Genomic DNA, 25,458 nt, shown 5'->3' with positions numbered 1-25,458 from the left:
GATTTGCCTTTCCAGGCATCACTTAATATGATACATATTCACTTGTGAATATCGACCTTTCCCTGCTGTCCTGACATTTCTGCCATAAATACTTTGAAATCAAGCCCGTGAAAAGATATGAAATGTTATAAGGGTAAATAAGGCCTGGTTTTAAACAGTAACAGAAGGGGAGGGTGGATTTTATAAGGGCAAATGTTCTTTGGGACTTGTGTGTTCGTTCAGGACACAGAGGGCATGATTCAAATTCAAGGCTGCCCTCAAGTGGAAGTTATAGTCACAGCCATATATGTGGCTGACTGGCAACATTTAAACCATAATTTGATTTAGCCATCGATTTGGGGAAAGTGCATTAATTAGCAGCATAAAAGTGCACAATAAACCATTTGCAACGGAAAAAATAGCGCGCCTGTCTTTGCAGCACAATGGCCAGTGATCCTTATCACATACTGCCACCTGGTGGTGTCATGTTAAAACTATGATATGCTTCAGTGCTCTATTTAAACGAAACAGAATACAACAGTCAGCATTGTGACAATTCGGTCTTTATTACAGCTTGGTTAAATGGCATTGATAGAAACCTTAACTCAGTCATTCTAACAGAGTGCCAAAGGAAAATGGCAAAACAAATAAACAAAATTAGAAACACAATACCCACTATACATTTAAATATGTACAACTTTGATAAATAAACCAATACTGTCTAGAATTATGATTGTTTTGCATTTTTGCTTAATCCTCTAGGAGTAGTGCGCTGGGAAGAGCAGAGAGGAGAGGAGGAGACCAGGAAACAGGACGGCTGGGGGTGGGATTAGGGACAGCAGGCACAGATGAGATGAGAGACAACTGTGGAGCAGTCGAGACGATGGCTTGGTGTACAAATCAGACCCTATTTGTTTAACTGTACCCTCAAAACTAGTTTTTGCTTTTTTGGTGCCTCGCTAATCAGCCATTCTGCCCTCTCTCTCTCCATATATATATATATATTTTGGTTCACCACAGTACATTCTTCAGTATTGTTTCACCTGGCACACTGGATCCTGAGACAGGGACTAAGACAAGGATCAGATTGTTTCTATAATACAAACTTTTATTTCTGCTCCTTTAAAGCAATATTCATAAACTACAGTGTGTCTTAAACATAACGATGAATGAGGCTGTGCTGAAAATGTTGTTTAATTATAACAGTAAAAGCAAACCTCTAAAGAAGCGTGACAGGTGGGATGAGTGGAACAAAGGAAGAAAAATATATATCTAAATTACTTTTGCTAACCAGCAGCATTTCTCATCACATTTCATCTAGGGCACCAGGCACTGTGCAGCAGTAAAGTAAGTTTTCTGACATTTCAATGACTTTTGCATGATACGGGAATATAATGATTTGGTTTTAGAGTCGAAATGAGACAACGAGGGGGGAAAAAAATGGGCCGACTTTTTGCTTCTCCCCCCCCCCCCAAATCCTCAGACCTCAAAAGCCCAAAGCGATAGACAGGCCCATAATCCCCGGGATGCATCCCCTCCCAGACAAGCAGACGCCTTCTCTGCAGTTTCACATACAAACACAGCTCAGCCCGGGCCTCCGTCGTGCCTTTGAATGCATCTCTTGAGTTGTTTACATGATCCAAGTCAACCCACCCTGTAAAGTCTCTGAACATGGTAGCAATCTCCTGAGTGGCAACTTTTTTTTCTCCTTTAAAAAAAAAAAAAAAAAAAAGTTTGTTTTCTTTTTTCTATTAAAAAAAGAAAAAAAAATCACTAACAGTTGGCAAATTATAACCCTCCCTCCCTCTCATAGCAGCCCCTTTACAGCTTCTATCTGAACATTTTATTCTACAAAAGCAAACAACAAAAGGCTCGAGAGGACTTGACAGTAAAAGCTGTAAAAATAGACACGTATTACCAAAACATATTAAAGCACGTCAGAAAAGATCTTTGCTTTTCTTCCACACAGTGAGGAATATTCTGGTTGGGGTGCCACACTCGGTCAGACCTGCTGAGTTAAAACAATGTGTGCGACGGGGGAGGACTCCATGAAAGTATGCTTGTTGTGATGTTGCGTATGTATGCAGTGTATATGAGAACTGTGTTGTTTTAACGTGTCTTCAAAAGGGACTCTGAGTTGCACAGTAACACTCCCTTCCGGTCTCATAGACAGAGCACATATAAAAGCTGAGAGAGAAAGCAACACATTCAGACAGGAGGTTAGAGGAGGCGCTCAGCCCAGACTCTTATCTAAAAACCCAGCATGCTTTCCTGTTTTTTGTTTTCTGGCCTGCAGAGTCCAAAAGTCAGACCTGTTGTGTATCCTAGAGAAAAGCCTTGGGGAAGTCAGAGGCAGACCTTGGTCATGACCTCTGCAATGGCCCAGGAAGGGCAAACAGACCCCGCGCCCCTTATTCTGTCAAATGCAACGTCCGGAGAGCCGAGTGCCCCTAATGTCTCTTCATGGATGACACCTTCTTCTTCCTGGCTGCCAGCATCTCGTAAAAGGGGTCCCTGCTGATGGCAGCTCTGTGGGTGCAGAAGCAGAGAAAAATGTCAGCAAAATTTCATAAAATGTGCAAACTGACGCACTCATAAAACACTAATGTTAGACATGGCTCAGCTGTGCAAGAAGGTCAAATTTTTCTCTTTTTTGTCTGGAAAAAAAACATTCTTAGGATGAGTCTAATTAAAGTCATTTGGAAGGCAAAATTCTTCTTCTGTTTAATTCATTCATTTAGGAGCTAGTCAGCATAATCAGACTCAATATACTGTTCTGTACTTTTGAAAGAGCGAGGACAAGAAATCAAAATCTGTTTAGAAAAATATGTGCCTCTGAAAACAAAATATTTTGGGAGAATTAAAAGAAATGTGAAAAACGGACAAAGATTTTACACAAATATGTTCAGATTTAGCAGCTTTAAAAGTCGTTTCATTGCTTTGCATGGCTTTCACAGATATCAGCAGAAAATAATCCACCCAGTAGCGGTTTTTGATATGGGCGACACGGGCGGTTGCCCGGGGCGGCATCACGGGCATCGGAAAAATTTTTTTTTTTAAATTTGCAAAATTAAAACCAAGAGGAGGAGAAACGAAAGATACAGGTAAGCAGATGTGTCATTGGATAATGGCGGGTTATGTATCCTGAAACAATCAGAATAATACTTTTTTAATCCCTAAGGAAATAATGTGGGTTACAGTTGCTCCAAGAAGAATTGGTAAAAATAGTAACAAACAATACATTATGTTACAGATTTTAATTACAGCCAAACAGGCTAGGACCGCCACTGAATCCACCAATAGTGTTTTTGTACATTTCAGGGCACCTTACAACTGAAAGGTAAAAACTGATTTGTTCTCACTCTGTGGTTGGGTCACTCTTCCACTCTTTAACACCTCTGGGTGTTAAACCCTTATTTCTATTTTCTGAAGAGAGCAGTTTCTGTCACATTTAAGGACTGCAGACTCCAGAACAAATGAGTTTCAATCAGAAGTTAGTGAGGGTGTTTTCTGCCTATACAGCTTACTAGGACTACTCTTGGAAAAACCCTAAACCTTTATTTATATAAACGGAGCTGTCAAAATGTATCATTCAGGAGATCAAATGTTGACTTTAATGGGAGAAAGAGTCAAAAACTCATGTTTTGACATGTGGTGACATTCACTGCCATCACTGAAATTAAGCTACCTCAAAAGAGGTAAAGTAATTAAAAACATATAAATTACTTGATGCTTTTCATCCAATCTTCTTTCTCCTCAGCTGTGGGGGCTGAGATGCGGTAGAAGGTGTGGTTGCCCTCCACGACCCGTCCGTCAGCCTCAGTTTTGCATGCCTTTATCACCTGGTCCTTGCTGTCAGGTATGAAAAGCTCAAAGCAGTTCTACAGAAGTGATGATGATTTAAGTTAGAAATGACAATGCCACAAAAATAACTATTTTAAAAATAACTGTTGATTAAAAATGCTATTTTGAGTCTCTAACTGTGGGTAATCCACAGATGAACCACTAGAGGGAGCTGTACGTACAGGCTTCTTGTCCTCCACCTCCTTGATACTCAGGTTCTCCAGTGGGATGATTCCTCTTGGCTCTTTGTCCTGCACAAATATAAAATGAGAGCACTGCACGAAGGAGCAACAACAGCAAAGGAGGGTACTCTAACAGAAAAACAACTGTACTCACTGTGGTGTACTCGAAGTAGTACAGACAGTTGTCTGTGAGAATGAACCACCTCCTCTTCCAAGTTTTAACTCGTCCCCCTGTTGAGCACACAGCAAGCATCAGAAATGCTCAGCAAGAGAAAGCGATATGGAAAGAGAAACGAGCACCAAAGCACCGTATCAAGCAGCAGACAGGCAGACAGATGTATGAGCAGACAGACAGATGACGGCTCCAGAGGACTCCCTTTACCTAAGGAACCCCACAATCCACGTCCATGCCATGTGCTCCCCATCACCACACCACTTGTAGCTATAATAACTATTTTATCATTTTGCTTGTATTTGTTGATTTATGGGCCTGATTGCTATTTTCCAGTCTGATATACTGTTCATATGATAAAGAAACTCCTTATAGGTGATAAATGCATATAAAAACTACCCAGAGTTTACATCTGGGGATTGAGTTGAAAGCTGTTTGCTACTTTTCAATCATATTTTGACATGACTGAAAAAACTGGCATCTCCTCTCTTGGCTCAACACCATTTTACTCAGAGGGCTAGAGAGCCAGAATCAATAGGGAGCATACAGATCTATATGCTCTGCATTCACTAAGCTTGATGAACCATGTATGTTACTGGGCAACAGTTAAAAAGCTGCAAAATCCATATATAAGGGCTGAACATAGAAAGTGAGGAGGGACTGTGGATTAAGTTCTCTTCTTCATTTTAAAGTGCAGCAGGGGCTCATTACTTGACTCTGCTCTTGTTGATCTCTAGCTGAACTCTTACCCCCTTTGTCACCCTGCTTCCTGTGAGGGGAAACATGATCGCAGTACCAGATGGCAGCCACACTCTGGGAGGATAGGATGCCAACGAAGAGAGAGGCAGGAAGCTCAGTGCCTGAAGTTATGCTTAGTCTCTCCACAGGCATTTCAATCTTAAATATCCTGTTTGGGCTTAGTTAAGCAATTTTGCATCTATATAGAAACAGTATTTAGTTATTGGGGAGGGGTCCTTCTAACGATGACAGTCATAAGCCTACTAAGCCAAGTCTAGACTAGGTTTTCCCACCACCAATGTTAGTAAAAAGCTGCATTTTGAAACCCATTTACCAAAAGCAAGGGTTTGAAGATGTTTCTATTGACATGTAGAACACACTTGTATTATCATATAGCAGCAGACACGCTGTATATGATATCCCATCATATTACAGACATCATGACAGGCACAACACTTCAGTCTACGTTTAGTAGCTACAGAAACTGTCGACACGCCTGAACTGGCACACGGAAATGGAGATATAGGGCTCTTCGCCGCACCTTGACTCGTCAGCATGTTGCAACAGCAAAAAAAAAGAAAAAGAAAAAAGAAAAAAAGACAAAAGCAGACCGACAGAGACCACAGACGCGATGGCAGAATCACACAGCTGACGGGCTTAAAAGTTGATTGGGTTGGCTAAAAGTAGCGATTGGTCTGATGGCCGTGTCAGTTCCTGTCACTCTGAGAAAAATAAAGAGTTCACTGCCTCCTGTGCAAGAATGTCTGGGACGAGGCGGGACGTCCCAGCAGATTGTTGCAGAGAGGTGTGTGGACGGTGCAAGGCCCGAGTGGGGCTGAGTGGAGTGAGTCACCCATGCAAGATGGGACTGTGAGAGGCTGGACGAGAGGAGGTTAAGAGGTGGTTGTTTATTTGAGGATGATTTTTCTCATTCTGGTCAATTAGCAATTGATGATTAACAAACCCCGAGTTGAATTTAGTTACCCCCTTTTTTGTAATTTAAAGAAAACATGCACCACTAACACCAATATATAAATTTATCATTAAAACAACGTCTGGCTCCTTTCAGCACACTCCTCTGTCCATGCCATCTTCCCACAGCTTGGTCCAGGCCAGGCCAGCACCACACCAACCTGAGCCACAACGTTAACCTTCAGATCCACGTGTAGGAATTATACAAGGAGATAAGGAAAGCTGCATTGATGAAAAGGTGCAGTATTCCCTTTCCATTCAATCAGAGAGCAAACAACAGCTTCCAATGTGTACACTGGTTCATGATCAATTTTTCAAAGCTAAGTCCTTTGTTGCGCTCGCTGTATGGAAAAAAGGTATAATGCAGCTTCCAAAAAACAGGAGATCAAAGAGAGTGACCACCACAGTGCAAAGAGAGAAAAAAAAAAAAAAAGGCCAAATTGCTCAGTAGTGTGGTCACAAAGCAGTAGCTCCCCGAGTCGAGTCCACAGGGTGACAAATGCACCTGGCGACTGCCCGACAAAGATAAAAGAGCATGGACAAAACCACCAGCTCCATGAGAGACTGAACAGACAAACAAACATCTGAAGTTCAAATGAGTCAATGGGGAGACAAAAAAAAAAAAAAAAAATCTACACACAAAATAACTCTGTATGAATGTAATAAACGAGGAAGAGAACGAAAGCATGGCAGGCCACCGAAAGCACCTGAGAGCTGAGAGACGGACTAGCGTTGGGGAAGAGCAGGTGTACATACCTCCTGAGGAAAGACAACAGCCAAAATCATGGGAACAAACAAACAAACGAAGAGGAAAAGAAAACAAAAATAATCAAATTAAATGATAAAGAAATATACCACCACAGTCCTTTTAATCTGGTCGCAGTGAGGCTTCAATGCACTGCTTCACAGCTTTCGCCATCAGCAAACTTTCCCATCTGCTGATATCAAGCCAATCCACAAGAGGGCGATCTAGTCTATGTGGACTTAAGAAAGCTACTGTGAAGCACTACATGAAATATATCCCTCACTGGGTTCTCACCTTATTATATCAGGTAATTTTTTGACCTTCCACCCTGATTATTTTACTCAAATCTGCCATTTAGGAGGAATTGGAAAGAGATGATTTCTGACTCCCTTAGTACAGTCTGTTGTAAAGATTCACAGTGACTGAAGGTCTTCACTCTATACATTCATGCATTCTTTTGTGAATTTATACAACAGAGAGAGATATGTCAGAGGAAACAGAAGATGAAGAATTGGCATCCAGGAGTGATTTGAATGTGACCACTGAAAGGTTCGTTACCATCCTGTAAACATTTCTAATGATACAGGTTATGCCTTTGCTTATGTCAAACTATACAGTTGATTTACACATGAGGGACAAAAAGGCCATAGAAATGTCACTAACATTTTCAGATTGTCCCAATCTACACATCTCAAATATCAAATTCAGTTATAAAATGCACAGAAAATGAGAACAGCTTCCTGAAAATGTCTGAACTTCAGAGTGTGTTTTGTGTGTGTGTGTGTGTGTGTGTGTGTGTGTGTGTGTGTGTGTTGACTTGATTTACAAGTTTTGAAACGCAGTATTTGTGTGCATGTCAGGCGTGTCCATATGCATCATCGTAAATAATTCAAAGATCTCCACATGTGGTGGTCTGATCTCAAGACCACATTTATAATACATTAAAGCGGGGAGACGTGTCTCTAGCCATTCGCGTGTGTTCACAGTAACCTTTAACACACACCCACACGCACGCACTCAGAGGCGATTTACCTCGGGGGGAGACACTGGTTATCGGGTTATGCAAAAATATGTGCAGCTTTAATGACACAACAAAGTCATCTATGGGAGCAGTCATGAGGGTGAAAATAGCCTCTCTATGTTCTCGTGTAGCTGTGTACACACTCACCCAGTTTTAGCAGCCAGCCCTCTCTGTCCGGGTTGAAGAAAGTGTGTGTGAGGTCATTGCCGTCGTCTTCTGGTATTTTGAAAGGCTCGTTCTTGATGCTCTCATACAAATTCTAAAACAAAGAGTAAAGAATGTGTGAGATTAAGGAAAGAAGGGTGATTTCAGGGAACAAAGTTTGGGAAGGGCTACCCACCCTGAGCAGATCTTCAGGCAAGTCACCTCCATCGTTTATGCCTCTGTTCATGGAGATAAACCGTTCCACGGTCGGCTTGTCCTTTACATTTGGATTGTGGAGGCTGGTGTTTAGCATGATGATGGCGAATGACAGAATGTAGCATGTGTCTGTAAGAAAAAAAAACCCAAACAAAACAAAAGTGGGATCGCACTATGAGAGGGGGTGAGGTTCGAAAGGCAGTGAAAGGTTGCCGTTTACCATAAAAATGGTGTGGGTGTTTAATGTTGCGTTTAAATATGAATGTAAATTAGTCGAGCTGAAAGGACTGCACTTAGGGGACTGCAGTCAAACTGGGAGGAAAAAGGCAGATGTAGCTTCATTAGGGCGCAGAGTGGGCAGGAGAGGAGGACTGCATGTGGGCAACCAAGTATGCATGTGCTGTCTAATGTATGAGTGTGTATACATGCATAAGCTAAAAGACATTGAGGCGAAGCACATGGCTGAAACAGCAGCACTTTATAAAAACCTGTTAAGGAAGTCCCGTGCATTATTTACATCCACCAGCATCCATACTGGATGGAGTTGTCTGTCTGCTAGTGTCATTATTTCCCAAAAGCCAGACACTTCCTGACACAGTTCACCACAACAGACTTTGTGTCTGCTAAATGATCCAGCTTTTACATGACTTCCATTGACCTGTCACTGGATTGCAGCTCAACATGAAAAGGTATGAGTTTAAAGAGATACTACTGATTAATTGGGGTTGCTGTGGCTCAGGAGTAGTGCAAATCGTCTACTTATTGAAAGATGGATGGTTGGATCCCAGGCTGCTCTAGTCCACACGTCAAAGCATCCTTGTGCATGATGCTGAACCTCAAATTGCTCCTGTTTATCATACTGTGAATGTTAAATAGAAAGCCCTTATATGCAGAAATAAGTGAAAGTATGAATGAATGAGACACATTGCATAAAGTGCTTTGAGTGTTCAAGAAGAGTAGAAAGGTACTACATAAGAGCCAGTCCATTTAATCAGGGTAACACAGAAGACATTTGAGGAAATTTACATTCACCAACTCCGTTGGCAGATAATGATCTATTCAACAGGCCAAGTTTAACATCTAAATCTGTATTAAGATATTTTATTAGGAGAAAGTATGAAGTGAAGTCATTTTGTTCTGTTTCACTGCTCTAACATTTATGGTTATTTCTGTTTTTATGACAGCACTAAAAGCTGGGCTAGAAGACACGACGGCTATACCTGTAGACTGGAAAACACCAGGGTTGCAATGGCAGTAGCGCTGAGCAAAGGTTTCCATCATGCGGTCGATCTTCTGGGCTTCTCCCGGCAACCGAAAGCTCCATAGGAACTGTCTGTCAAGGGACACAACTCTGCAGTGAGCAACAGACTTCCTTCAAGTGTCAAAGAATTTATTTATTTATTTCCTTTTCTTTTCCTCCTCGAGACTGAAACTGGCAGCTGCATCCTTACAAACTGCAAATGAGGCTGTTCGTGAAAACTGATGTTAGTGCAGGTGATTTACATAAACCTGCAAGGAAGCAACAGTATGAGGAGTCAGCCGGGTGGCTAACAGATGTTAGGAGGATATCTTACCTTAACGCCTGAACCAGGTTGAGGTCTGTGAACTCATGAAGCTCCACAAAGGCTTGGAGTACTTTGATATTGAAATCATCTCTAAGGTAGATAAAAAAGGGTAAATTGTCCTGTCAGTGAAAATGTCCATATTATATTCTGCTAATAAGTCTTAAAATAATAAAATGGTAGTATGCGTTTGATAAAATTTAGCATTAAATGGGGGGGGGGGGGGGGGGGGGGGGTTAATCTGATAAGCAAGAGGTTGTGACGATACAATGGATGCTCCCAGCAAACCCCACATAACGGACCACACACACTTCCCAGCCCTCTTCACTTATCTAAACTAGAGCATGACATCATCCCCGACCTTTATGCCCTTCACAGAAAACAATCTGCCCCCTGGGATCACAGCAAGGCTTTAAAGAGCTCAGAGTCATATCCACTCAACACCATCTCAAGTGGACAAATGACCAATCGTGTCTTAAGACTAGCATGCTGCCACAGCCCCTCCTTACAGAACCAGATAGCTTGATAACAACCAAAAAGCATACGTCAACAGCACTCCAGTCCCCGCTATGGCCTTACAGACCACACCCTGCCTGTAACACTGCCATCCCTACAGTCCCCGAGCAGTGCATACCGTACATTAAGCCCATCAATATTTCCTGTATTATGTGTTCACTCTAACACGGATGATCTCTTCACTCGAGTGAAATCTTTAATTGCTTTCAAACACACACATTCCAAAATTGTGAGTCTATTGACCAAGTTACTTGTGAGTAAGATAATCAAGCACAGATGTTGGCTTTAGAGTAACGATCATTGTCTTGAGAGGAAGGTCTAAATGTGGAACCAATAACCTGTGTTTGGGAAAGGATGGGCGTGAGCTTGACCAAGAGGAAATACAGCAATAAGGAAACTATGTGTTCTCTATTTGATACTTTTATCAACCACGTGTATGGTTGCTGACTAATGGGCCAGCATGAATGGAAGACAGTTAGAGAGAGAGTGGATAAAATCTTCTTTCTGACCTCTCTCCGAGATAATCTCCGATGGCTGTTTTGTTGAGGCCCTCTCCTTTGTAGAGGAACTGAGCAATGTCGTCGCTGGTATTCTTCAGTAAGTCATTCTCAATCAGAAACTGGATCCCCTGAGAAAGAAAGTGAACCCCAGGTTATATCCTGATTACGAAAACCACAACAAACAAATCATATTTCTAATTGAGCCACGGTATCTTTTTTACCTACCTTTTTGGGGTCCATGTTAAACTTCTTACGGCCCATGGCCACCTGTTTATTCCTCTGCATATTTTTCCTTTAAAAGAGAGAGTTTGTGTTGTTATTTATACTAACATGAACATAATGCAGAATAGTTATACTATGATAACCTGGTGACACAATGACAATGATGGACATAACAGATATTACTTCATTATCAGTTATTTGGTAATTATTTACTGATCAATCAACAGTCTTGTATGCAAAAACAACAATCAACTGATCTGAGGAGAATCAGGCAGAGCTTAAATGAGTAAATCATGACTACAAAATAAATTAGATTTAAATTGCATTGTAATATGTTAATAAGGACCCAGAGCTGCACATATCAAATGTTAAGGAAATCTCTACGTTTTGTATGTTTGAAAGAATAAAATACATATATTGAATTTATACATCAGTTAATATCGGTATCTGTCAGGCTCTATCACCTATATTAGAAGATGGTGAAAAATGCTTGATCAATAAATAATAATCAACTAAAGCAGTATTTTTCAGATCTAGTATATATGAAGCAGTGACAAGAATTTGAAGCTCAGAGTTTTAGATAAACTGAAACACACTCAATTTACTGCTCAATTCACCTATCTCAGTGTCTGTCTCTTTTTAAAAAGGTCTGTCAGGAGCTTTCCCATACTCCGTCTCAACTGTGATGACAAGGTGTTGGTCAGACACAGTTGTTAAAGGTTAGCATGGATATGGGAATGTGTGGTTTCTCAGGCTTTGAGTAATTTCAGGGTCAAAGTGCAATCCTAGAGTCCGCAGTCACCATGGTTACATTTCCATCTCTCCCCACCGATTCAGTCACACTAGCATTCCTTTGGCTTTTGTCAGCAAAAGTCCAGCACTCATGTGAAGAGCAATAACACACACTAACTACTATGTACCATCTCCAATCAATGGATCACAGAAATATCTGATCATAAGCACCCCTAATGGGGTTTTAGGTACCACTGAGAGCGTTTCAGAGATTTCCAGCAGCTGATGGAATCCCTATCCACTAGAGTAGACCAAACCCAAGCACTCCCTCCCCTGAGACCACCTATTGTCTGCTTCTGCCCGAACACCCACTGCATTATTCAATGAGGCCTCCCATCATGAGGGTGTGCCTGATGAAACATTTAAACGGCTTTAAAAGCATAGCCAATTTGGTGAGATGGGAGGCCCAACTTAGCCATCAAACATGAATAATTGACAGCTTCATTTGCTAAGTTAATAGAAAGCAAGCAACTTAGACACAACAGAGAAAGAAATGTGTTTGCAGGGGAGGAAAGTCACTCCAGTTCTCTTACCTCTCCTCAGTGGAACCCAGGTTCTCAATTTCACTAGTAACTTCTGCTATCTCATTCTTCAGCCGCTGCAAAGGAAAAATATATATATATATTAGCCTTGTTGGGAGTCAGGAACAGGTTAGACATATGTCCATCAACTTCCCTCGAAGAGGCGTGGAAAGGGATAACCGATGCAAATAACATGCAAAGCATTTGTATTTACAACCCCCCCCTGTCTGTAAGTCAGGTGGCCTTTTGTTGCATAAATACTCACATCAGAGCAAACAGTTTAACAAAGAGAGAAAAGTCACTTTTTGGCCTCTTCAGATAATGCTGCACATGCAACACTGTGGAAAAGGATTATATTTTGTGTGGTATTTTACCGATTAATGGTCTCAGAGGCAGATTTAGTTGCCAGACCTGCTGGTGCCAGACTGGCACAGTAAAGGCAGAGGATGCAGAGGATGAGATCAGCTTGATCAAAGCATGGGAGAACAGACAGTAGCATAAGAGAAGTCAAATATAGATCTCGTTTGCCTACTAACAGTAATCATCAAGCCTCTTCCTTTACCATGCGTGACAATGCAATATTTCTTGTACACAATGCCAACTTACCAACTGTGAAACCACAAAGACAACATCTGTCCATTCAAGGCCTGCGCAATCACAACGCATTCCTCAGATGCTTATCTGCACAAACAAAGGCTGTGCTCATACAGAAAGTAGAGTGGGTGTGGTGCTGAGGCCTTCACATGCGGGGCCAGCAGAGGAGAGTGTGGGAGCCAGTGAGGAGGAGAGGGGTCAGTGTGCAGAGCACCGAGAAAGAGACGAGGACAGGATAGAGGCAGCGCCGGCAGCCATAGAGGGGGAAGGGCAGTGATGGTGGCCTAAGCTCATAAAAGAAAGGGTGACAGATCACACCTCAAACATCCACTGGGGTCAGCAGAAGCCAATTTGCCCACTGGGAATTCAGGACACCATCATAATTCATTTCAGGGCATGACAGTCTCTCACCTTTGTTGCGAGCTATTTGCTTATTATCGCTGCTTACTGAGTGAGAGGACTGACCTACAGATAGAGCTAGATTCACGAGCTATGCCCTGGTCTCAAGTTTGAAGCCAACAAACATCATCGTGGGCCATGGACAGGAATCAAATAAACCACTTTATGGAAATTCAGCAGAGCTGCTTTGAATCCTGGCTCTGCTTGTAAATCAGGAGGGATATGCTACTAGCTTCCTGCAAACGTGCAGTCATAAGAACATAATCACCTTTTATCTGTGTGTGGAGCCGTTTTTGTCAGATTGAGATTAAGATAACTTTATTTATCCCCAAGAAGGGAAGCTTACCCACTCAACCTAGTCATACAACATACAGTCTTTAAGCTGTGGTCACAAACACTGTTGCACTGTTAGCACAGATCAACAAACAATCAGGATAAAAATAAATAAATAAAAAGAATAAAAAGGACAAGTCTAAAAACGAACAACGCCAGAAAATAATGAAACTAAAATAAACCCTGTTCAGGTTTGATGATCTAATAACTGAGGGAATGAAGGATCCATTTGTTCTACACTCGGGGTATAAGGTAGTGACGAGCAGAAAACAACTTCCTGAACTCAGATGACAGCACATGGTCAGGATGGTTGATGTTTTTTGCCTTCCTTGTCACCTGATTTCCCCAGAGTGAACGCAAATCTCTCTGTTTGAATACCAAGGTTTTCAAGCATGAGTTAAGAATGCTGCTGAAGGAGTTTCTATCCTTGAAAGATAAAACACTAAACTGGCAGATAAAAGAAAATGTTAAAATGTTAACACTTTCAATAAATGAACAATAAAAACGACATCCAATTTCCTTACTAACATTAAAAGAGTCTCTTTTGACGCTGCCTACATATCCTCCTCTAGGATTACCTGAATGTCCTCCAGCAGTTCTTGCTTACGCCGGCGGATATTCTCCAGCTCCTGCTGCTCCTCTGGAGTGAGGTCGTCCGGCACTAGAGACACAAGAGAAAGAAGATGAAGGGTTAGAATAACCAGTGAAATACTGTCCCAGTGTGTGAGGGCTGGTAATGATCCACTAGGGTTAAAGTAACAGCAAAGTCATGATCCAAGTGTGTACATAAGGCTGTACGCAGACAGAGGCATACCATGCAGACGTGCCTGCACAGACACAATACAAGTGCCCTGAATGTGCATCAGTCCTCCACAAGGAAAAGAAACAATACAATAATGGCAAGTTGTCAGCATGCATAGATGACCATGTGCACGTCCACTATGTAGCACAATCCCTGCCATTTTCTATAAATAAATGTCCCTGAAGCATTTCTTCAACATTCCAAAAAGTGATTACACACATAGCAAGGAATGTGGAAGATGGTACGAGGAACAATGAAAACCAGCGGTGATTTATGAGAAGACATTTTCAACTGCAGGGGCTACCGTAAGTCGTAAGACAATACAGTGAAAGTCCTTCTTTGTTAAAGTGTTAGTGATGGCTCAAATAAGCCTTTGCATTACAAACACTAAAGAGTTCAAAACGCCTACACCAACAGAGTGACCTAATCAGCAGCGGTCACATGCGGATCAAACAGGAAATCAGCTATTGTGGAACTACAATATTTTTTAAAAAAATGTCTGGTCAGCCAATCAGCACTGAGCATCAGTGCATAAGAAGCACAAATGTGACAGGTATCAAAGTGCTGACAGTCCTCCTGTCACTCACACCTTAGTTATTATTAGCCTGTTTGATGGACAACGTGCCTGCTTGTCCACTTGAGCGAAAACTAGATGCGTGGACACAGAGCACTGTAAGCACAGCAGCACTCCAAACAGTGCGTTTCATTTGCTTTACATTTGAACAAGAAAGTTTACATTTTCTCTTTAAAAAACAGTGACAGTTTCTTAATAAAGCAATCAGGCTATTCTGTCAGCAGCCCTATTAAGACCAAGCATAACTTTAAAAATATGCTAATAATGACTTAGCTGCATCTTGTGTGTTTGTGTAATTTATATATTTAACATAGTCAATTTCTAAAAACAAGTATTGATTAACTGGTTTACTTGATAAACAAAATGTATGCTATACCATGTAAAATAACAAAAACTAATGGTATGGAGTAAGGGAAGTAGTCACAAAGTGTAGTAGTAGTAGTAAATGTCATTAATCTGCATTGTTCGTAAGGTGGATTCCCGATGGGAAACAACACATAATGACATTTCAATATAAAACAAATAAGACATTGATGTTGACGTTGCTATTCAAATTGTTTCAGTGGCTTCTCTCATAATTAAAATTTTTTCCAAGAAAAAGGTGTGTGCCCAAAACTGTCTGCTCTGCTGTAAAGTGTTGCTTGATAATCAGCTGCCTTTAAATACTTGCATTAAAAAGACAGAAGATACATTATTTGGCATGCGAGGCCATTTCTCCAGTTCCTGCAGTGGCTCAGCACAAGATCTGTTCTGTAACCTCCTCGTTTCATTTCCTCAGCAGAGTTTAAAGGTTAAAGGGGGTCAAAGGTTGGATGACTCTATGGATCTCAGTGAGTCTTCAGCAGTTAACAAAGTAACAGATATAAAGAGACGAAAGCTGAGGACAGAGGACTCAACATAACTGTAGAGGTAAAATTCTTGATTCAATGAGACTGGGTAACACACAGTGTACCACATGTAGAGCTGGGCGATATGAGATTTTTTCATATCACGATATGTTTTTTTCATTTCAGGCGATAACGATATCTATCATGATATAAGCCAAATAACTATATTTGTAAGATTTAAATGTGCCGTTGCTCATAAGTAAAATGTGAAATAATCAGCAGCTTGTTTTTATTTAAATATTTATTTCCCATAATAAGTTCAACAGGGTAGATGTACTTAAGGAACATGAGACTTTTTCAGATAAATAAAGGCAAATATTGCAAACTACACAAAAGGCAGCCGCTAAAGCGTTTAAGTTTCAAAATAGAACAAACAAAACAGACTAAATTGTCAATTCCACTTAGAAACAAAATATTAATTCTAAAAATAAATCTTAGTTTGTTTTACAGAAGAACAGACAAAACTGACTAACTTTTGTCAATATCAAATAAACTGAGAACTAAAAGGAAATTCTCAATCTCTCCTTGTTGTATAGCTGAGCTTTTCAAACAGTTTTAACAGTTACTTTAGTCTGACAAAAGCCGAATGACGAATTAGCGCTTCCAGTCAGAGACTGAGGCTAAACTGAGATTTTCCGTTTTCGTTTTAAAAAATAATCCCGTCCACACATAAAGGCAGAAATGAAGGAAAATGCTGCTATGAACATGCCAAAGCAGCAGGTGGCGCTAGATTCCTAACCGTGCAGAAATGTTGGCCAATCAGAAGTCTAGAAGCCTTGGTGGGGAAAAAGTAAACAAAGCTGGGGCATAGAAGCAGAACCGAGTCGTATGTGTGGAGGGACAGTAACTGTGTGTATTTGTAAGCATTTAAACACTGCAGAGTAGAATTAACAGTAACAGTATTGTAGAAATTCATTTCACCGAAACAATAACGTGGCGCACAGTGTGACGCATGCACCAGTTTATTGTATTTCCAGACTTGCTTTCGGCACAATTTACAGTGCACGCTACTCTGTTTTTTGTCAGACTTGAAATAGCCGAAATACCTTCCCACTACGGAACTTCTATGGCTCTTCCGTTCGACAATCTCTCCGGCATTGGAACCATCATCTGTTTTCTCTTCGGTCACGCTCGGTTGATTTTTCTAGTCGGCACACTCATGTCCTCCATTATGCGCTGGCTCCATTACCCGCTGGCTGCTTCCCAAACAAACACGTGCGGCTTGGCACTTGTGCTGTACCTAACAAGTCACGCGACGTGACGCTGCGGCTGTGATTGGTTGGGCTCTGCGCTACTTAATTTGGATTGGCTGACCTTTTTTTTTTTTTTTTTTTTTTTTTTGAGGACAAGAGCGGCGAGGTCTATCGCGATAGCTTAATTTCTCTATCGAGTAAAAGTTATATCGCGATACATATCGTTATCGTTCTATCGCCCAGCTCTAACCACATGTAAAAGTGTTAGTGGAATGATGATGGTTTTATATTAAAAAAAAAAAAAAAAAAAAAGAGAAGCAAGCAATCGAAGGATACAACTGACATTCAGAAATTATCCTAAGCATGTCACTCATAAATGACGAGACACAAACATACAAAAAGCAAAAAAAGAAGAAAAAAAAAAATCCAACTTTAAATATATAACCAGCAGAAAGAAATCTGTATAACTGAGGATGCTTATTTTAATAAAAGAAGCGAGTAAACCTAAAGACATTGGGGTAAATAACTATGGCATTTCCCAGAATTTCTGATAATATTTAACACAGGGATGATAGACGATGAAAGTTAAAAAACAGGGACTGCTTTAGAGCAGACTGAAGGAGCACCAAAACAATGCCATGCTGTCTTCCTGTTTTGCTTTCAGACAGCTGGGGGAAAATGGGAGTCCACATGAAGCTGACCTTTCACACATCAAACCTCGACACCTTAAGTAATTCTGGCATACCGGACATATACATACCGAGCATTCTGCTATTTAAAGTCACAGTGGGGTCTGAATAAATTTTGTTTATAAGCGGGAGCTGACAGGATGATACTGAGCAAAGACAAACCCAAATATATATGTGCATTTTTTTAAAAATCTGGTCACAATTCCTCCTCGCAGATGCACAAGAAGGCACCACCTAACACACAAACAAAGTGGTGATAGGTCTGAGAATATATGGCCCTCCTTGCATTTAATGACCTTATCTCCTGATTGCCTGGATGAGTTAGTGTCACAATGATGAAATCCAGAGCAGGGGCTTGTGTTCAACAGCCTAAAAAAATAACAACAGGGAGGATGATCTCAAAGACGAAAATTCAATTGTCTTTCTAGAAACACGATGTCAAGTAGGGGGCCTGGCAGACCCTAAAAAAAATGAACAGGACACAGCACAGGACAGCAGGTCCCAATATGAAACAGCCACATTGCTCCAGGCCTTAGAGGAGGACTGACATTAGAGAAGAGCTGCATACAGGACTGTAATTTCACTCCAAGGAGAAAACTGAAAAAATTAGCAAACTAATAATTTTAAGGAAGGAAACTGTTTATACACTTTCCTCTTTTGAGAGCACATAAAAATAGTTTGTGCAAAATCCATATGACAGATGCACGATGGCACCCAGATCCTGCAATCAAAACGTACACTGCATCCCGACATGTCATCTGAATCCGCATAATCACGGAGCAACGTGGTTGAAACCATCGATGCTTTCCTTGCTCCACCCAAAATAACCATAACCACAGCACAGCAGGGAAAGGCCCTAAACATGCTTGCTTCAGAGGTGGGCACCAAGTGGGTGTAATTTCCCAGAAACCAGCAGATGAAGAGGGAGTTCATCAACGTAAGAAAATGCTTGGAGCACTGCTTGGCTCGCATTCAGCAAACCTCTGCACTGACACAGCCGATGAAATGTGGCTGTCATCAGAAATAGGCAGGACGTTAAAAAGAGAGTCAGAGAGGGTAGAGGAAGAATGAAGGGACTATTTGTTTTTGGAACAATGAAAATAAATGGTCTTATTAAAAGATACTTTGTGATAACCACCTACTATCCATATTTTATTGTTGGCATTACAATATTATAGAAAAGGGATAAATTAGGCATTTCCTTCCACGCACACCACGCCTCCTCATCTGTCTGAATTCTTACTCTCTCACATGCAAAAAGGGCAGGGTCGAACCTGTGATGACCACAGGCTCCACAGACTGTTTCACAAGTAAAACACATGACGCCCACATCTCACTGCTTTCGGAATTGCAATGCGTGAAAAATAAGTCATCTAGGGGAATTACATGCAAACGCACATGGGGGCGTGTTTGCACATAGTGCCGTCATGCAGAGAGACCAGGGACAAGTAACATGGACTTGCACACCCACATATAAACTAATGATCAGCACTCTTGCAACTTGCTTTTTGTTTCATTTTACAGCACTAACACCATCTGACTGTCATTTCCAGCACATCATTACGAAACTGTCACTCCCAAAGTGTGTTCACCTCTATTCAGAGGTCAGTATTACAAAGTACTAAATTTATTTTATTTTAAACCAAAGATAATGCTTTCCATTTATATACCTTGCTGAAAAAGATGACAGTGTGAAGCAATTGGTTAATGGTACTGACATAAGTGCTCTTTTGCTAAATCTGGCATATTACAATCAGAGCTCTGTCCTGCAGTGGCCTGGCCCTCATTACTCCTGGGTGCAGTTCAACCCAAATGCATGACTTGAAACACTCAATGCACTCTGCAAGAATAATCATGGCACTTACTCCTGAACTGGTACATCCCACTTCTTGTCAAATACATTCTGTACTTTAGGTAAAGTGCTTAAGAAGTTTTTTTTTTAGTTTCCCCAAAGCTTCATTTGAGCCCTAAATCAGGTATAAGAATAATACCTTGTCTCGGTGCACCCTTACTTTTTTAATCTAAGAGTGCAGACTTCCTAGATGGGTGAAGCATTTTTTTTTAGTGAAGGCTGGGTCAGCAGAGCGCACCAGGGAGGTGGCATCAAGAGAGATACCAATTATAGATCACTCTCCCAGGGCAGCAGAAGCCACTAATACTCATCCTGATTGCCATCCTGGCAAAAGAAGCAGACGTCTCATTTCCACCCAGATCACTGAAGAACTCTCCTTGGAAAATACGGAAATTAGAATTCCGAGTGCTCGTAAGATCTTTTAGCTCACCCTCCCTGCTGATGTGACCCAATTTAGGGAGCTCCTCCAAGCACACAAGGACCAAGAGAAAAAAATTATTAACTAGGTAATTTCCTTACTCAGGCTGCTCCAGCAACACAGATACTAGACATACGTACGTATTGCATGTAAGGAAGAAACTAATGCTGAGTGATCTTTATAGTAAAATGACAGTTTAGTAGACATGTGTATTGGTGTTTTACAGCAGCAGATGAAGACGTCAGGAATATATTTACACCTACAATTTGCTGAGTGAGGGAATATGCGAAGACACACAGATCACTGTTTTTATTTTGATGAAGTGCACACAGTGATGGAGGTAAACAAATGACACTGTCAGCAGCAATCATTCTTTGCACAAGGTTTTGTTGTTGTTTGTGTCTGCAGGTTTTCTCCTTCATGCACCATCCTTCTGGTCTGACCAACTCCTATCTAGGCTTTGCACTCCCTTCTTATTCCAGCCGATCTCATTTGAACTGAGAACATCAGTTTTCTCGAGTCAACATCTACCTGCTCCTCTCCCCCCATTCCATCAGGTTTCTGTTGCTGCTGTTCAACATTTGACCTTATATTTACACTGACATTCCTCCCTTTAAAACCTGGCCACTGGCCTCAAGAGCCACGTAGGCTCCAATCAATTGACCCCTAGCCAATACCAATAAGACAATGGTCAAAAGAAGCAGTCCACTTCTTGATAAGGTTTAATTAATTCAGCACAGGACACACACAATCGATTATGGTGCTGATTTTCAGTCTAATAAATAACTCTAAGCTTTCTGATTCTTGCTGTGGTCTGCTTAAACAGAAAGTGATTTAAAATGTGACTATCTCATCCACATATCTCAGACTGAATCTCATTACTTTAGCAAATCCCACGGGTACCCTCTCTCATTTATATCTAAAAGCGCACACACACACACACACACACACACACACACACACACACACACACACACAGGAATAGACATTCTATAACAAAGCAGATCAAAGGCAACAAAGCTAAGGCTGTTTTGAATGTGGTCACCAAAAGGAGAAAAAAAATCATTCATCTCTGACCTCCTCCTCTAGAGCACACAAAGAAACAGAATCCACACACCGGACTGAAAAGGACCACCAGTTATGGATTAATAAGAAGAAAAAGGCCCAAATCCATTCATTCTGACCTGTTGGTATGAAATGTGAAGGGGGACTGGCAGAGGAGAGACAACAGGAGAAGAAGCCCTGTGTTTAGCCAGGGAAGCGTGGGACAGCAAATGGCAGAAGAACACAGAAACTGTGAGAAGAGAGGTGGGATGATCACAGCTCTCTCTTTGTGTCGACAAGTAGCTTCATTCCTTAACAAGGCCCAAACACATGGGCTGATGATAAGGAATCGCCTTTACTTTTACCAGCTTGATCCTTGTCAATTTTGTTGAATGGACCTATCCCATGTGCGCCATACAGACCCCTGATGATGTGGTGTTTAAGTCCAACTTCTACATACATCCGTCATCAAAAGGGCTTCATTCATACCAACAAACTCACCACTGCTGACATCACTCTGTTACCCAGTTTTGGGGCTCCAGCTCTGGTATACAGTCAACACAACAGGCCAGCCAGGAGATTTAAAACACATAAATATTCATATATATGAATCATCTCCCAGCAGTTTATTTATAAAGCATGCATTTTTTCCAGCTTCATTGATTTTACCCTCAAAACTGTCAAAGGGCAACTGCAGGCACAGACTCAATGAAACGTGACCAAAGTCCCACATGACAGCAACATGACAGCAAGCAACAGAAAACAGCCTTGCAATTAATTAATCAGCTAAACACAGAAGCATCATCAAGATTTGGTGCTAACCTGAACAAGAAAATCTCCCAAGTGTTACTTTTCTGGGTTTCTGAAGAACTCCACTTCTTCACTCCACCTTGTTGTACACAAACAGGCTCACCAGCCCTGGCTCCTGTCAGATTCTACCGCTTAATTCTGGCGATTCAAAACATCCACACGTCAAGTAACAGAAGGAAGAGTCCTGCTCCTCCTGACAGGGAGAGAGACACTGCCTGATTTCCTCAGCACAACTATCAGCTGCCAGCCGGCTCAAGGCACACAGCCACTGATACAGTCCATTTGGGAAGGAGCCTTACTCACTAGCTCACCACCTCCTCGCCCTCCCTCTTTCTCTCTCTCTCTCTCTCTCCACATGCTTTCCTGTCTCCACGACAAACATGGTGGCTCCACCCGGTGGTCATTCCTTTAGCTGCTGCCCCTTCTCCCAAAAATATGCTGCATACACACCTGTAGGCATACGTTCAACCCATGCTTATAACTCAACATGCTGAGTCCTAGTTAGAGGATGAAATACTTTTCAGGTAGTAATCAAATTACTCCCCCCCCCCTCCATTTCAGATTTTTTAAGTGTGGAAATTTGCCCTATTTGTATCAGGAATAATGAAATTAAAAAGCCCAGAACCATAAGACTGAAAAAGAAAAAAAAAAAATCCAGCCTTTCTTATGTTCGTAATGATGATTAATAGTTAAATTACCAAATAACTACATGATGATTGGTTCCTCCTCTGCCGTCATCTCCCACAGAGACAGCGATGATATATTCTACTATGAGCTGGTGTTGTGAGTAAGCAATTCAAGCCAGTTCTTCATTCTCCTGACCAGTCATGCAGCCAAAATTACCACCTCCAAACTCCACTTTAACAACGGACTCTGTGCTGGAGGCGAGTATGTGTTTATTGTTAAGTCTAGGCCATGAGTATTATCCTGAGTCTAATGATCTTTTAAGAGAATGGTTCTCAGCACTGCTCCTCACTGTGTGTGTTTTTACAGTATGAGTGTACACTTGCCCCGGGTACGTCTGCAGCACAGAGCAGACATGAGCGCTTGTCTGGTGTCTGTATAAAGACGAATGAGTCATCCTGGAGCCCTCTGCCGTGCTGAGTGCACTCTGCAGCCTCGAAGTGACTGAGCTTCTTCTGATAGCTGTCAGGATGGGATCCATGTGCTGGTGAAGTTACACCCATTTTTCACATAATCCCATCTTAGACAAGAATGGAATAGCAACAGTAAATTCACTTGTAGCATGCCTCAGGATTACAATGATCTATGTTGGAGAGTCAAAGGTGTTATTCTCCTAATGAATGTTCCAATAAAACATAATGCAATACAAATGTAAAGTGATCTGAGAAAGCAATAAGACTGACAGATCCCTTTCTTCTGCTTGTGCCATCAGTGCCAATCTCATTATTATTATTATTAAATTCCTAAAAACATCAGTATTGATTTTAAATAAAATTCTAAATTTGAGGGGCTTCAGATGTCACCTACTGGTCACTGAAGTCCTGTGGTGAAGCCAATGGAAACTTGACAAAAGTCTAACCCTGAAGCATATGCTGCTTTATCAACATTCTCGACATTAATGGGGAAATAATTTAATACATACACACCATATTGTACTAATATACTTGAAAATAGTGACTGTGCCCATAAATACATGAGGAAAGGGCTTAATTAGGTCACAGACAACTGATCTGAGGAAACATCATCTCATGGACTTCTCTGCATCTGGGGTTTGTTTTGCAATCAGAGGACACCCTGACGTTTATTAGAAGGAATGCCACTTTAAGGAGGAGCACTAGTTTCACTTTTCAGTGGATTTTTCCCCTCTCATGTAGTCCAACTTGGTTGTCTTCCAGAGCTCTCAACAGGTGAAAGTGCAAAGCATTTTGTGTTTGTGTGAGTTTTTGTGTTAAGAGAAGATGTTTTACACCCTTTAAAAAGGCACATTAAAAAGTCAATGCCATCGCAAAAGAAGACTGGTCAAACAGAAACGACCCCGTCACTCCCCTGACAGCCCAGACATAGTTCACAGTGGGTTGGCTAGCTTTGTTGACGCTGCTGTGCAGGAATGTAGAGACCCAAGGATGTGAGGGGGTGGGAACTGAGCCTGAAGAATGTATAGCAAGGCCTGCCACCCTACACACTGTGTCAGCGTCAGATTCAGTGTAAAGCAAACATGCAGAGTGCCCAACAGCAGCATAGCAGCTGCATGCACATACATAGACATAATCCACGGTAGCAAACACAAAAGATGAGCTTTTTTTTACATAATCCCTGCTCTGTTTTATTGACATTAACTTGTTTTTAGAAGCAACCGAGGAGGCAACTCTGTGTTTTCCCTCAAAAGCGGAAGTGCTATTTCTTCCCACAATACATGCCTTTGTCCTCTGATGCCGTTAGCCTTGATTCTAATCAGGGCTTTCCCACTAACAACATCCTGCCTTCCCAGTATAACACACACGTTCTGAAAAACATGTGGTGGAAAAGCTGGAAGAGCCAAAAATCTTTATCTTTTAGCACCTTTATTTTTGCCTCAGTGTTGCTTTTTCTGCTGTAGAAGAGTGAAAAAATGGACCCATCACACAAATTGTAGGATGCCTCTTCCTGCCAAGCATATCATCAAACCCTTAGTTTCCTGTTTGGGAGCTGCTCTAACAGATCGGCGGAGGAGTGAAAACTGCGGCGAAACCCTCCCATCCTGTTGGGAAGGGAATAAAATAGGCATTGGTTCACTGTGCTCTGAACAGTGGAGAAACACCAGGAGTAGACCAAGTATGCACAGCTCAAATCCTGAGCTGCTGCACAGCTGCTTGATTGGCAAATCAGCATACTCCTTTAAAAAGGCATCTATCAAGAAGTTCCTCCCAGCCGCCATTTTGGATTCTTTCACATTACCAGCAGAAGTCAGACTTTTTTTTCCTCCCCTTCCCGTAATAAGACAGCAACTCCAGGCATGTCTCTACCTGTTGCAGACGAAGCTGAGTGTCACTAAAAGTCAGTAACTTTGAGAGAGGTGAGGAATAACAAACTGCTAAGCTTTGAGATTGCAGTGTGATTTCCACTCCTAGAGAAAGAATAAAGGAAAAAAAAAAGAGAACTTGACACATTTCTTTCTGAGAAACCGAGAAGGAAGTGAAAACAGCAGTTCAAGTCTTGCTACACCCTTATCTGCACTCTCAGCATCATGACAAGATGTCACGAAATGTGGACAAGAACACAATACTTTTCTTGATTAATCTGCGAAATTTTTAAAAGGAGCTCAATTTATGATTAATAAATGTAAACTACGATAGCTGAAATGCTTGGCCAGAAAGACTTGGACTTCATTTATCTGGGATTATAATAATGACCTGACCGCAAGACATGACAGACTTCCCCAACTAATCATAGCTCGCCATCGTGACGTTACGAAATCATGATGTGCGTCACATGATGTCACATGAAGACCAAGCCCAGTACCAAATAGAAAGTCAGTTGTAGTTGACCATAATAACAATGCAGGTAAATGACAATCCAAAACAAACTCCCCCCCCCCCCCTTGCCTTGACTAATTAGAAAGAAAAAAAAAAGTTTGTTCAGCACAGACTCTCATGAAACCATTGCAATATTAATGTGACAGGTCATAGTTTTAAATCTGCACACCCTTCATTTTCTCTCCTCTTTCAGTTGCGAGATCACTATCAACATCAGCGAAAACAGCCAACCAAGTGCTGCTGAGCTACCAAACAGACTTTC

The 25,458-nt window shown here is 41.4% G+C and overlaps 1 protein-coding gene across 4 annotated transcripts in view; it reads right to left on the bottom strand.

Moving 5' to 3' along the window:
- Positions 1-526: 526 nt before the first annotated feature.
- The window catches only part of cyth1a (cytohesin 1a), a 41,055-nt gene continuing 16,123 nt past the window's right edge, over positions 527-25,458 (bottom strand). For 2 of the 4 annotated variants that reach the window (XM_085271297.1, XM_085271296.1), the window contains exons 2-13: positions 14,030-14,112; positions 12,138-12,202; positions 10,816-10,882; positions 10,600-10,718; positions 9,587-9,667; positions 9,233-9,345; positions 7,993-8,141; positions 7,799-7,911; positions 4,159-4,237; positions 4,005-4,073; positions 3,706-3,860; positions 527-2,508 (exon numbers count right to left, since the gene is read on the bottom strand). In XM_085271297.1, the coding sequence (XP_085127423.1) occupies positions 2,430-2,508; positions 3,706-3,860; positions 4,005-4,073; positions 4,159-4,237; positions 7,799-7,911; positions 7,993-8,141; positions 9,233-9,345; positions 9,587-9,667; positions 10,600-10,718; positions 10,816-10,882; positions 12,138-12,202; positions 14,030-14,112 (1,172 nt within the window). In that variant the 3' untranslated portion in view covers positions 527-2,429. Of the gene's footprint in view, positions 2,509-3,705; positions 3,861-4,004; positions 4,074-4,158; positions 4,238-7,798; positions 7,912-7,992; positions 8,142-9,232; positions 9,346-9,586; positions 9,668-10,599; positions 10,719-10,815; positions 10,883-12,137; positions 12,203-14,029; positions 14,113-21,732; positions 21,978-25,458 lie in introns of those variants that run through there. The other 2 variants (XM_085271298.1, XM_085271295.1) reach the window with 2 other exon arrangements.

This window comes from Mchenga conophoros, linkage group LG4, assembly GCF_057382185.1.
Source record: "Mchenga conophoros isolate Kocher_MC1m ecotype Shallow Benthic linkage group LG4, M_conophoros_male_GT1.1, whole genome shotgun sequence".
Classification (NCBI taxonomy): Eukaryota; Metazoa; Chordata; class Actinopteri; order Cichliformes; family Cichlidae; genus Mchenga; species Mchenga conophoros.
This window is presented reverse-complemented; position numbering and strand designations above follow the sequence as displayed.